The following is a 13,404-nucleotide window of genomic DNA, read 5'->3' on the forward strand; positions in this document are numbered from 1 at the left end:
TCCCTCCTCCTCCTACTATTCCTCCTCCGTTCTCTTCTCCACCTCCAAACCTTTCTCTGATGTTCCTTCTCACTTCTCCTGTCACCATTTTTCTCTCCCTCTCCCATAATACCAACCTTCACCTGGAATTCTTGTTCTCGTCCTTCTCCTTCCTCGCTCTTTCTCCTCTAACGGCAAGATTTTGTTCATAATATTATAGTTCTTACCCTCCTCTTCCACTCCTCACTCCTTCTCCCTCCTCTTTCTTCCTCCACTCCTGACTTGCTGTGCTCCCTCTGCTCATCGCCTTCAACCACAATCCAATCTTTCTCAACGTGGTCTATGTTGAGACCTCATTTATGTTCTCTGCTATGTGACAAATAGGGCTCTAATGACACTATTGGGAACACCTCAGGCTAGTTGGTGGATGGCATGTGTGCTCTATTAAGTTTGTTATGTAAGAAAGGCAAGGTATCAACAGGAAGATAGACACAAGTGACCACAGTTCAAGGGTGTTTATTGAACTTTCACAAGGTTGTGATAAACGCCCATCTAATCCTAAATCTACAGATGGGAGCAAGCTACGACCATCAAATAATAATAATGCAGTCGTAGTGGAGTCTTGTCAAAAGAAAAGTGCCTATACTACAAAATCCTATTGCCAATCCTTACCGCTAATTTACAAATAGGGTGGGGTAATGTTCATGAAAAAGAAAGAAGTGTCCACAAAATGATATGTCAGGATGTTTGGCCCATTGGCCTCCTTTCCCCACGTTTTTCGGTGGGGCAAGTCGGTTCACTCGAGTAAGGCACACACTGGCTTCTTCGCACGAGGATACAGTTCTATTTCCAGCAACAGGGCCTTCTGTGCCAAGTCTCTTTTTCTCATCAAAGTCTCTTGCTTCAGAGGCGCCCTTAAACCTCTGCGTCAGTGGTGCACGGTATAAATATAAGTAAATAAAATAAAGTAAAGAGGGCCTAATGTACAAAAAATTAAGATATACAGTTCTTTCCTTCTTACAGGTATTCAACTCGGGTGCTTCACCCTGGATCCCCTTCAGCCGAGCTCAGATCAGTATCGTTACAAAGTTCAAAGAATATTTGTTTTCTCAGGTGACTCCCGGTTCACCCCAGATCCACCTCAGTCGGGCTCAGATCCTTCTCCTATTCAATTAGTCTCCCTCAGCCGGGCTCAGACTAATTATTGTTCAATTTGGTTTATCGAAGACTTTCGAATGTGCGCAGGACCACTTGGATACAAAACCTCTGTTTTGCAATACAGTTGCCATTCAGTTGGATACCTAACAGAGACCTTCGAAACAGCACCCAGGTAGCGCCAGAGCACTCTGTATATAGTATTTCACTTGGCCTTTCCAAAGTTCATTCACTCCTTTGGTTTCCAATTATATTTGCATCACTCATCACATGCATTTCACACACTGTCCTGTTTGGATTTCCCCATACAATATTGCACTTGCAACCTTGGTTCAAACACAAGCTGGTTTGGTATCAGTCTCTCTGGCTCACTGGCTGAGCTGTCTTTACTGGTGCTGCTTTGTTGTAGGAGCCAAGGACAGTACCACAGTGGCAGTCGTTCCTCCCCCACCTTGGTTATAGACGCAGGAGAGCCATGGATACCTTCGATGCATAGTGTTAATTTGTTCAGCTTTAGTTCCCGGTCTTAGGGTTCTTACTTTCCAAGGTTCTCCAAAGTAACAGTCTTTACAGGTCAAGGGCACTTGAAACCCTCTCGGATCTCGCTGTCTTTCTCCTTGTTTTGAACTGCCATCTTGGAACTGCTGTTTCCTCATGTGCTTTTCCTCACTCAGAGTGTGCTTTGGTGCATCGCCTTTTATCCGTGTGGGGAAGTGTGATGAAGTCAGGTGTGTGTAATGACCTTGCCTGACCATGATATTGGGACATGTCAGGTATACGGCTTTGGTGCTAGTCCGTTGTCGCTCAGGGTGAACTGTCTGTGTAAAAGTGTTTGTGTCAGGAAAGGGGGTAGAGGGGTGAAGTTCCAAGGTATCCTACCTGGTATGATAGGGAAAAGGTGTTACAGGGAAGGGGATACCGCGTCTCACCATCTGGTGTCCCACTTCCACTCCCAGATGACCCCCCATCCAGGTTCTTCTGCACTGGTCCACCCCCAGGAACTGGATCCAATAGCGATGGCCATGTTCTGGCAACCTGGATGACAGATCCCCGGGGGACTAGCAGGTGAGACACCTTCAGGTTTCTCACATACCCTTCCCCTATACAATGTAGCCGCATCTGTTTCACAGGGGAACCGAGAGAAGAAATCCACATTCCCGATGGTTAAGTCTCTTTTCTGGAGAAAAGTCTCTTGCCTCCGAGGGCCTGGTGCCTTAACAAATATGAACAACAAGTTCCTTGTCTTTCTTCACCCCTGAGTGGGGTCAAATAGTCACCATAATTTACCTGACATCATCTAGGTTTCAGTTTTGCTTTTGTTACCAGTCATGCATTAATTCCTCCTCATCAGCTGTTGGTTCTTCAGTAGATTGATGTATATTTCAGTGTATTCATGGAGCCGCTTACCGTCTTTACGCATGGGTGTAAGGTCTTGCACCGTGTTTTGGCTGCCTCTGATGTTTGTTTTCTTTGTTGTATATTTGTTCCCCATTATTTTATTTATACCCGGGGTTAGTATCTCCTAGTTCTGGGCATGTTTTAATATATTCCATGATAGGGAGGAACCTAAAATCAGGGTTTCATGTTATATTCGTGTCATCTACAGCACACACTGCAGTCATTTGTGTGGTCTCAAAGCACTCTTGCAGATTTGAATGAGGTGGGGTGAGTTAGGTTCGTTGGGAGGGAGCGACAATGAAAGATAGCTTTACAGATGTGTCGATGCATACAGACCGAACGTAACCTGAGCTCTGCATGCGGGTCTGCGGTATAATGTTCTGCAATATAATTAGCAGTAACCTCTCCAGCTCTCTGTTCAACCCTGCAGCTTTTGTGCAAGGATGAACGTAACCTGAGCTCTGCATGCGGGTCTGCGGTATAATGTTCTGCAATATAATTAGCAGTAACCTCTCCAGCTCTCTGTTCAACCCTGCAGCTTTTGTGCAAGGATGAACGTAACCTGAGCTCTGCATGCGGGTCTGCGGTATAATGTGCTGCAATAGAATTAGTAGTAACCTCCCCAGCTCTGTGTTCAGCCATGCAGCTTTTGTGCAAGGATAAACATAACCTGAGCTCTGCATGCGGGTCTGCAGTATTCCCCAGCTCTGTGTTCAACCCTACAGCTTTTGTGCAAGGATGAACGTAACCTGAGCTCTGCATGCTGGTCTGCGGTATAATGTTCTGCAATAGAATTAATAGTAACCTCCCCACCTCTGTGTTCAACCATGCAGCTTTTGTGCAAGGATAATTTTAGCTAGGTCTTGTTGGATATTACACTGAGGACCAACAGGTACATTGTTTAGTTACAAAGGTTCAATACTGTTGTATGTCACAAAAACAAGGGGACCCCGGGAAATGCATAGCTGAGAGGGGATGCAACACATTCACCTGCCCTGGACTCACAAAATCAATACTATGACATTCAGTGAAGGACAACAGTCTGTTTTTGCAGTTTAGTAGAAAATACCCTCACATTTTACAATATTAAAATCATTTATTCTTACAAAAATATTAAAAGATGACTTACAATACTTTCAAACTCAATGATTTAAAACCGCCAACATGTGTGACTTCTCAAACAAATGAAAATTTCAATAACACCACCATGTTTGTGCTAAGATTATTTATATGCTGATATTGATTATAGGGACAGTTTTGTTCTGTGCCCTCTTGCTCAACCTGTCATGTTTCTGTCCATCATGCTTGATCAATGCCGGACATTCTTCAGGAGCTCTACATAATCTCACGCATCATACATGTTTAAATTCTTATATGTGGACCCTACTAGTCCATCCATTAGTTTCCCAAGATTCTCACTGCACATTACGCTCTGCAATAAAACACAACACAATAAAGTCATTACAGTCTATTGCATTAGACTTGAACATACCCAAATGCATTTGTCCATCCTTCGGTACTGATTTACCTTCTAGGAAGCACAGAGTGTTTTCCAAATCTTCTGCGTTACCCTACAAATTAGCAGGGAGCTTCAGGCCCTCCCTAAACAAATGCACACTAATGAGCCCAGAGAGCTTTGTCAACACTGTCACAACCATCTGGGGGCAAACACATATTTTGTGATCAGTGGTGTCGTCTCAAGATTTATACAACATTGACGTGCTTACCACACTATGTGCACCCATACAGCTACCCCCCCCCCCCCCAGAATGGATTGTTTGATGGGTGCTTAGGGCAGAGAATTAGTCTCTGTTTATTCACATAGCTTCTTCTGAGTATGGGTTCTTCGATGGATTTTCAAATCTGTAGTATGACCAAAACTGTTCTTTCTTTTCATGCATTGTTGGGGCTTTTCCCCTGTATTGGTCCTTTGATGCCAAGTCAGGCTTGAGGAGAACCTAAAGCTTCTCTTGCACTCTGTGCATGCATAGGGCTTCTCTCCTGTATGAATCCTTTGATGCTGAATTAGATATGAGTTCCGAATGAAGCATTTTTTGCACTCTGTGCATTCATATGGTTTCTCCCCTGTGTGAATCCTTTGATGCAAGATCAGAGTTGAGGACTGATGGAAGCTTTTCTTGCACTCTGTGCATTCATAGGGTTTCCCCCCTGTATGAATCTCTTGATGCTTAATTAGAGATGAGTTCTGAATGAAGCATTTTTTGCATTCTGTGCATTCATATGGTTTCACCCCTGTATGACTCCTTTGATGCAAGATCAGAGATGAGGACTGATGGAAGCTTTCATTGCACTCTGTGCATCCATAGGGTTTCACCCCTGTATGAATCCTCTGATGCCTGATCCGATCAGCGGATTGATTGAAGCTTTTCTTGCATTCTGTGCATTCATAGGGTTTCTCCCCTGTATGAATCCTGTGATGCCTGATCAGATCTGATGATTTAATAAAGCTTTTCTTGCACTCTGTGCATTGATGTGGTTTGACCCCAGTATGGGTCCTTTGATGCATCTTCAGGCTTGAAGAGACACTAAAGCTTTTTTCACACTCTGTACATTGGTATGGTTTCTCTCCAGTGTGGGATCTCTGATGACACCTCAGGGATGATAACTGATTAAAGTGTCTACCACATTCCATGCACCTACAAATAGTTTCGCCAGTATGGGACCTTTGATGGATTTTCAAAGCGGAGGAGTAAAGGAAGCTTTTCTCACACTCTGAGCATTGGTACGGTCGCTCTCCAGTATGCAGCCTCTCATGCTTGTGCAAATTTGAGCTGTGTGTGAAGCTTTTCCCACACTCTGAGCACTTGAACGGTGTTTCGCCTGTGTGGGATCTATGATGTGTTTTCAGTTTTGATGCACAAATGAAATGCATACCACATTCTGTGCACTCATAGGACTTCTGCCTGGCATGGATCTCCTGATGGCGGCTCATTCTCTGGTGAAAGAAGCAGAGGTGAAAAGTGTTATTTTATGTCATCATAATGGACCTGCAGCAGAGCTGTAATTCTCGTTTTACTCCCCAATCACAAACACTCTTGGGATCTTGAGTGAAACGATTTGTGTCTTACCTCCGATCGATTCTAAGAGTGAAAAAACAGGATCTTGAAAATATCAGAACAGTCCAATTCGTAATTATTATAACAAAATAAACCTGTTTATTTATTTATTTAGCAGTTGGTAGTTGCTTAAACAACAACATGGTGTTTCCAAGCACCGCAAGGCAAGTGGAGAGGGAAAAAAGGGGAGTGAATACAATGATAAAAGAACAGTAAGTATACAAACATGTTCCTACTAGGCCTTGTGACATTCGGACGTGCAAGTGGAGAGAAGTGCAGGAGATAATGAAGGGAGGGGGAGGGAGTAAGTTATGGGCAAGTGCCGGTGAGGCCAGTAGTGAAGTGCAAAGGGTAGCCAGGGTGGGTGTACACTGGCTAATTGCTGGGTGGATGGATCCCAAGGTATATACAGCCACCAGTCAGGGGGCCCGCAAGGGCAGTGCTGAGGGGTGGGGGAGGGTACTGGTGTTGACTGGGCAGAGGGCCTGGTAACCTGTGAGATTCATGTAGGACCAGGTTGCCAGTCTCAGTGGTAGTGGAGTGCTTAGCAGGGAAGGGAAAGAAGTAGAGAAAAACTGAGTTTTGAGAAGTTTCCAAAACTTAAGGAGGTCCTGCTCAAGTTTGAAAAGGGCAGGGAGGTTGTTCCAGAGAGAGGCACCAGCCAAGGAGAGAGACCTGTCCCACACTCTCTGCTTGGACAAGCATTTGAGAATCAGAGAGTTGGAGTTAGAGGATCTGAGGGCTCTAGCAGGGAAGACTTCACCAATCAGGAGAGAGAAATTGACAAAATATGCTTGCTGGACAGTGCAGCAGTTATTTACAGGTTCAATACTGAGCATGAATCTAGTAGAACAGGGTCCATTGCCGTGCAGGGATAGGAGAGACTAAGAACTAATTTCTAGTATTTTTAAAGCCTGAAATGAATTGCAAAAATATAAATTTATCTGTGGCTACCTATCAATCAAATACAGAGAATATTACCTGAAGGGGTTTTCAGTGAAATCTGGTAGACAGTGAGAGTGGAGCTCAGGTTGTCTATTATGTCACTTGGAATACTGGGCTGCACTAGCTGTAGTGGATTGTTAAATAAGGAAGTTTGGATTGTACAGATAACTCAAGAGTAATATAGTATAGGTGGAAACATAAGATAAGTCTATGGGAGAGAAACAATCACTGGTCCTCCTGTGCCAAGCATAATGACTTTTCTCAAACACAGCACCTACATCACCACATTCCAACAAGCCAACACTCCGTACCAAACATTCCAAGCTCAGACACACACACATACAGGAAAAAGCCTCATAGCCAGAATAGGTAAAACCCAACACATCTCCCCCCCTTAATAACAATATAATAAAAGGAAGAGACAGAAGGCACAGTCGTTACTGAACAATTTATAGATGAAAGACAACTGTCCTTCGAGATACACATCATCAAACTGCTCCAAGCATAAAGCTACTCCCCTCCAAATCCTTAGTGTAGCTACCAAATAGCTAAACCATTTCCAGAACAATCACCAGTACCATAACAGGCCTTTTATGGAACTCACTACAAGGGAACCAGCCCACAATCCAGCTCACAATCATCATCAACCTACAGCACTACTAAACCCTGGGCCTCATTACGAGTCCGACGGTAACCGAGCCAGAAAAACCAGCAGGTTACCGCCGGACTCGTATTACCATTTTGCCTCCGTGACTCCCGGAATTACCAGGGCATTATGACCCCGGTGACCCGGGAATTCCAGAGGCAGAATTGTGTAAGTCCTCATTCCCATGGAGCCCCATAGGACTCCATGGGTATGGGGATCATGGAAACACTGGTTCCGTCTATGACAGAGCCGGTGTTTCCATGTCCGCCTGCAGGCGGGTGGTGTTAAACCCGCCAGGTCAAACCTGGCGGGAGTGACACCTCCTGCCTGCAGGACTCTTAATCAGCCGGTCTGGAAAGAATGGTGGTGGCAGTTTTACCACCACCGTTCTTAACGGACCGGCAGGGTCGTAATGAGGCCCCCTGTGTCATCAATCCCCAACAACTAGTTGTGCTAACACAAACAACAGGGTTCTAACCCCACTGACCGCCAAAAGCAACTATTCCAAAACCACTGTATAGAACCAACCAATAGTCTGCATCCACACATGCACCACAATTGGCACAAGACATATTTCTCACCATTGAGCGACCCCTGCTCAAACCTAAACTGAGCAACCAAATGCTTACCATAGAGCAACCCAGGCTCACACCAAATGCTCACCATTGAGCAACCCAAGCTCACACCAACACTGAGCAACCAAATGCTCACCATTGAGAAACCCATGCTCACCTCAGTACTGAGCAACCAAATACTCACCATAGAGCAACCCATGCTCACACCAGCACGGAGCATCCAAATGCTCACCATTGAGCAACCCATGCTCACCCCAGCACTGAGCAACCAAATGCTCACCATAGAGCAACCCATGTTCACTCCAGCACTGAGCACCCAAATACTCACCATAGAGCAACCCATGCTCACACCAGCACTGAGCAACCAAATGCTCACCATTGAGCAACCCAAGCTCACACCAGCACTGAGCAACCAAATGCTCACCCGTTGAGCAACCCAAGCTCACACCAGCACCGAGCAACCAAATGCTCACCATAGAGCAACCCATGCTCACCCCAGCACTGAGCTTATTTGTAATTCCCACTTTTTTAGAACCCTCAGTGACATACTCCACCACCTTATGCCGGGTTTTCCTCATTTTGAAGCATTTGTGTTAATTTTACAAAATAGTCCTCATACACATTTTCCCCTCCAGCCACACAGTGAACAGCTACTTTTTTCCCCTGGAATAAATTTGAGTTCTACAGGGAGACAGGTGCACCAGGCATCCCACCTCCGCCTAGGACACAGCTTGGGGCAGGAAAAGCTTGGATACTCCTACTACATGTGGAATGAGTGAGCCCACGTAGCAGGTGTCATTTACTCTCTCTCTTCCCACGCACATCATTTCATCATACCAAATGAATTATGCTCTTCCTCAGTGGCCTGGTGGAAGCCTTCCTCATTCATCACATTTTTCTTTCTGCATTCAATTGTATTTCACTTTTATCTTTAAAAAAACAAATAAAACAAAAGCATTAAAACTACACTAAAACATATTAACATCTTTACGCTCCAGAAACCTGAAAATGTTTCTTTGCCACACAGTTTGCACTATAACCTTCTTCAGCTCCCTCTTTCGCTGCCTTTTTATACATTCTAAAGGCCGTTAAAAAATTAAAAGAAAAGTCAGTTATGCTCCCCATTATGTTGTGCTTTGGGAGATGATCCTTTTCTTTCTGCGAACGTCCGTTATGTGGACCGATCGGTGTCATCCTTAGAATTTAACAGCTGTTGGTGTTGAATAGATGATGATGTGCGGGCCTGTGAAGTGTTCCTCTTTCCACTTTCCCACGTGGTTGCGCACAATGATGTGGACAGCCGGATAAAGAGGTGCTGCTTGTGGGAAATGTCCGTTTGGATCACCTGTTTGTCCAGATTGGTTTTAGGCCTCCTCTGCAAGGAGATATATTTAAGGGACTGGGTAAATTCTTTGAGAAACACATCAAATTCCCCTCCCCAGAATAGCAGAGATAGAGTGAGCATCACAGATTGTACGCAGTGACGGAATTAGCACATGCATTTTCCGCCCTGTAACAATCTCATGAGGAGTCAGGTGGTGATCTCCTCCAGGCGTGTTTAATAGCACAAACAAAGCAAGCGGCAAGCAGTGCACCCATGATTTTTCAAACTTCTGCCTTCTGGCACTTGCATATCGATTATGTTGATATGTAAGAAATGCGTACTTCTTACAAGTACCTGCTTATAGTGGTATGTCCATTCTCACGTTGGCTTGAGGCAGGTCCCTGTGCACACAATGATGCCCACTCTGTGGCTACATTTCTGGTGAGGGAGGTGTTCCCGAGGTGGGGGATTCCAGATGAAATTGGTTCTGATAATGGGCAGCACTTTGCTAATGATTTAATAAAGGAAATCACAACAGTGGGGATAAACCATAAACTATGCCCGGTTTACCATCCTCAAGCCAACGGTTTGGTAGAAAGCATAGTATCCAAAAGGGAACAGGAAGGGAAATCTTTTCTGGAACAACCTACTGGATTAGAATCATCAGTTTCCCCCAGTAAAACAAGAGAACTCAGAGGTCCCCCTATCCGAGGTCTTATACCAAGATTACTTTTAGGAGGGACAAAAGAAGCAAGACAAATTTACTCCAGTGACAAACCCCTATAATTCCCAGGAGCTGGACCAAAAAGTCCCAGGGATGGCCAGCAATGTATGTACACTCCCATAATAGGAGTTGGAGATGGAGATGGAGACATCCCATCTTCTCCACCCCATCTCCTACATTGGGGAATCAATATAAGGGAAGCCCAAAAACGTCCCCACACATTTTTTCCATCCGGTATACCCAGATTTTACTGATGTGGATATAGACCGGAGAAGAGAAACAAAAAAAAGCAAATGCAAAAACCATTGGGAGGCAACCAAAATACCATGTAAAAAGTCCCTGTTAGGATTAAGAATAAAGAGATTCTGGCCCAATTAGACACAGGGAGTAAGGAATGTGCCATCCTTCCTGAAATAATTCCTCTGGGAGGAGTAAGAAACTGAAGGAGAAAAGTCCAATGTTTCCATGCAGACACAACAAAAATACCCCTAACAGAGCCACCATTTTAGGGGAAGAGGTACAAGTCCCAGGGGCAGTGACACAAACTACCGGCTCCACTAATCAAAGGTAGAAGCTTTCCCCAGTTTTCCAAACGGGCATCACAAATCGCCAAGGCGGACATTAATATAGGATCCACAGAAACACCTTAGATCATCACACCAAGAAAAAGTCCCAAGCAAATATTCCCCTAAGGACACCTGGGAAGAGACCAGGATAATTGAGGATCTACCCATCTTGGATTGGGAAACCCAGGGTGAAAAAGGATTTCAGGGCAGCAATGACCTTCCTCAAAACCCTTGGGGAAACCTGTTAGCGGGAAGCAAGACGGAAAGGGTAAACGTATGTGACAAATCTGAGGATGTCGTCCCTTCTCCCCTCAGGGGAGACCTTTCTGATGGGGCCAGGGTGGTGCATCCACAGTACAATAGTCTTCCTGGGGGTGGTGCACCGAGGGAGGATCACATGGGGAAGGAAGCCTCTTATGGGATTAGGGACGACTATTCCCAGAGAATGGGGTATTCCTCCACTTTATTAGATCCTCCCTCCTTGCCCAATCCAAACTCTCCTTCCCTGTTCCCAGTTAGGGACAATATTATTTCTTATGAGGTCAACCAACCTAGTAGGTCAGTTCTGACTAACACTCCTGATAATATACCACCACCCTACACACACACTCCTCTCATGGTCACTTCACTTCTGTACCAATCCCCTTTAAAAGTACTGGGATGAGGAAGAACAGAAACTACCTAGATAGAGCCTCATTAACAATTAAAGAGAGGAAGATCCTATTCTACCCAAAGGAGAGTTCTAATATTGATACTGAGATGAGGAGGAGGAGGAACAGAGCAATGGAGGCTATTCTTGAGAACTATAATGACCGGTCTAGTGGTTGCTGGCTGCACAATGGCTCAAACAGAGTAGAAAAGCAAGGGACCCCTTGAACACCAGCAGTATGCAAAGGATTAGAGAGGACGATCATCAAAAGAGGAACTGCGGGAGTCGTGCACTGGGCGAGCAGAGAGAAGCCACAAGGGGTGCCGCAAACCGAGGTATAGGAGAGCCTGAATGTGGTCCAAGCTGGAGGGACTACAAGGGCTGCTGCCAAGACGTAATTCTGGGCATCGCAGAGTCCGGCGAGCCACTAACAACGAAAGTCGTGCCGCCGGATGGAGAGAGACACCTATAGAACCGCTGCAGACCCCACAATTGATCCGACAGCGTCGGAGCCTTGAAGAACAAAGGAGTCACTGGAGAAACTCTGGTACCTACCAAGAAGCAGAAAACAGTTACGCAGATTTACCAGGAGGTTTTGGAGGTCTGGGGGAAGCACAAGGGTGAACACGCACATTGGAAAAGGAGGCTATACGACCCTGAAGGAATATTGCGAGTCTGGGCCCTGCACCCATATGGAATAAAGGGGGTTTGGGACTCCGAGAATCACTAGGTTAACAGAATCTGGCATTTGGCAGGAGAGTAAACCAAACGTATATATCAACGAACACAGAGTTTGATGCCCGCAACTTGAATCACTAGGTTAACAGAATCGGGCATTTGGCAGGAGAGTAAACCAAACGTATATATCAACGAACACAGAGTTTGGTGCCCGCACCCATTTGAGAGGCAAGCACCCTAAATAAGGAAGCAGAAGAGGGTCTGGGACCTACATGAGAAGAATAAGGGGGTCTGGTGCCCATGTGAAAGAGAGGACACTAGCTTGGCAGGATAGTGAACCAAGCTATATTGTGAGTTTGGGAGCCAGATTTACCAGGAGGTTTTGGAGGTCTGGGGGAAGCACAAGGGTGAACACGCACATTGGAAAAGGAGGCTATACGACCCTGAAGGAATATTGCGAGTCTGGGCCCTGCACCCATATGGAATAAAGGGGGTTTGGGACTCCGAGAGTCACTAGGTTAACAGAATCGGGCATTTCGCAGGGGAGTAAACTAAACGTATATATCAATGAACACAGTTTGATGCCCGCACCCATTTGAGAGGCAAACACCCTAAATAAGAAAGCAGAAGAGGGTCCGGGACCTACATGAGAAGAATAAGAGTGTCTTGTGCCCATGTGAAAGAGAGACATCCACGAGAGGACACTAGCTTGACAGAATAGTGAACCAAGCTATTTTGTGAGTTTGGGAGCCGCACCCATGTGAGAGATTGAAAGGATAAAGGACCCCAGAATTGGTAAAAAAGGAATCGTACATTTTATAACAAACTACACCAAGATGATAACATAAAGATAAATCCAAGAGACATATCCCTGTGAATTGCAAAGTGACATTTGCCTAAGAGGATAACAGGGTTCACAAGGCCAAAAGGAGCACAGGTTAAAAGAAGTCTACGGGGAAGGAGCATAAGGATAGCTCAGGGGCAATGTGCTTGCCTTCGAAAGCAAGACGAAGCGGAGCAACACAGGCTCGATCACCGGGTCAGCGCTTAGAAACCTCTGGGTATTAAGTGCGTTATAAATAACCAATTATAACTTATAAGATAAATAACCCTAGCTTGGGAAACCTGCATTTCTTAACATTGTTTATTTCATCACCTTATATTACCAGAGAGACTGTGAACTTCTCTGTTGATTGAAAACACAAAGAAAACTTCTCACTTTAAGAAGATCACCCTTGCACAGATGCGTTGGAGTATTAGTGTCAGGGACAGAAGAAGGATTTTGGACACGACAGTGATAAACTTGTTCGTTTTGGACTTCCGAGCAATGTCACTATTTTTCTTTGATGCAGGGAAACCCCTCTTAGCTTTAGAGACAGAGGCATTTTTCAACCTTTTCTTAGTTAATAAAAGTTTATGCCCAGAAACGCATCACCATTCTGTCTGAGCCTTACTTCTGCACACTTACACCGTACATAACTGTTTGTTGTCTACTCACCTGCACCGTTCCCTATTGCCCTAAATCATGTTATGAAAGGTGAGGTGGCAGGCCCTTGAACACATCTCTATTCGGATATTAAGTGACCTTGCGTGAGAGGTCCTGCTGCTCAGCTTTGAAGTTAGTCACCTTACTGCCCTTATAAATAGGACAGATAAACATTGCATGGGGTGTAGGGTGAGGGCAAGAT

At 45.1% G+C, this 13,404-nt stretch overlaps 2 protein-coding genes across 2 annotated transcripts in view; one reads left to right on the forward strand and one right to left on the reverse strand.

Annotated features, from left to right (window-relative positions):
- Nucleotides 1-13,404, forward strand: part of LOC138487552 (zinc finger protein 271-like) — a 200,745-nt gene that overhangs the window by 112,185 nt on the left and 75,156 nt on the right. The window lies entirely within an intron of this gene.
- LOC138489397 (zinc finger protein 271-like) overlaps nucleotides 3,609-13,404 on the reverse strand; it is a 71,423-nt gene continuing 61,627 nt past the window's right edge. Inside the window, exon 2 of the mRNA XM_069617117.1 lies at nucleotides 3,609-5,488. Within this exon, the coding sequence (XP_069473218.1) occupies nucleotides 4,346-5,485 (1,140 nt within the window). The 5' untranslated portion in view covers nucleotides 5,486-5,488 and the 3' untranslated portion in view covers nucleotides 3,609-4,345. The remainder of the gene's footprint in view (nucleotides 5,489-13,404) is intronic.

Source organism: Ambystoma mexicanum, chromosome 9 (genome assembly GCF_040938575.1).
Source record: "Ambystoma mexicanum isolate Mex_15411 chromosome 9, UKY_AmexF1_1, whole genome shotgun sequence".
NCBI classification, from domain to species: Eukaryota; Metazoa; Chordata; class Amphibia; order Caudata; family Ambystomatidae; genus Ambystoma; species Ambystoma mexicanum.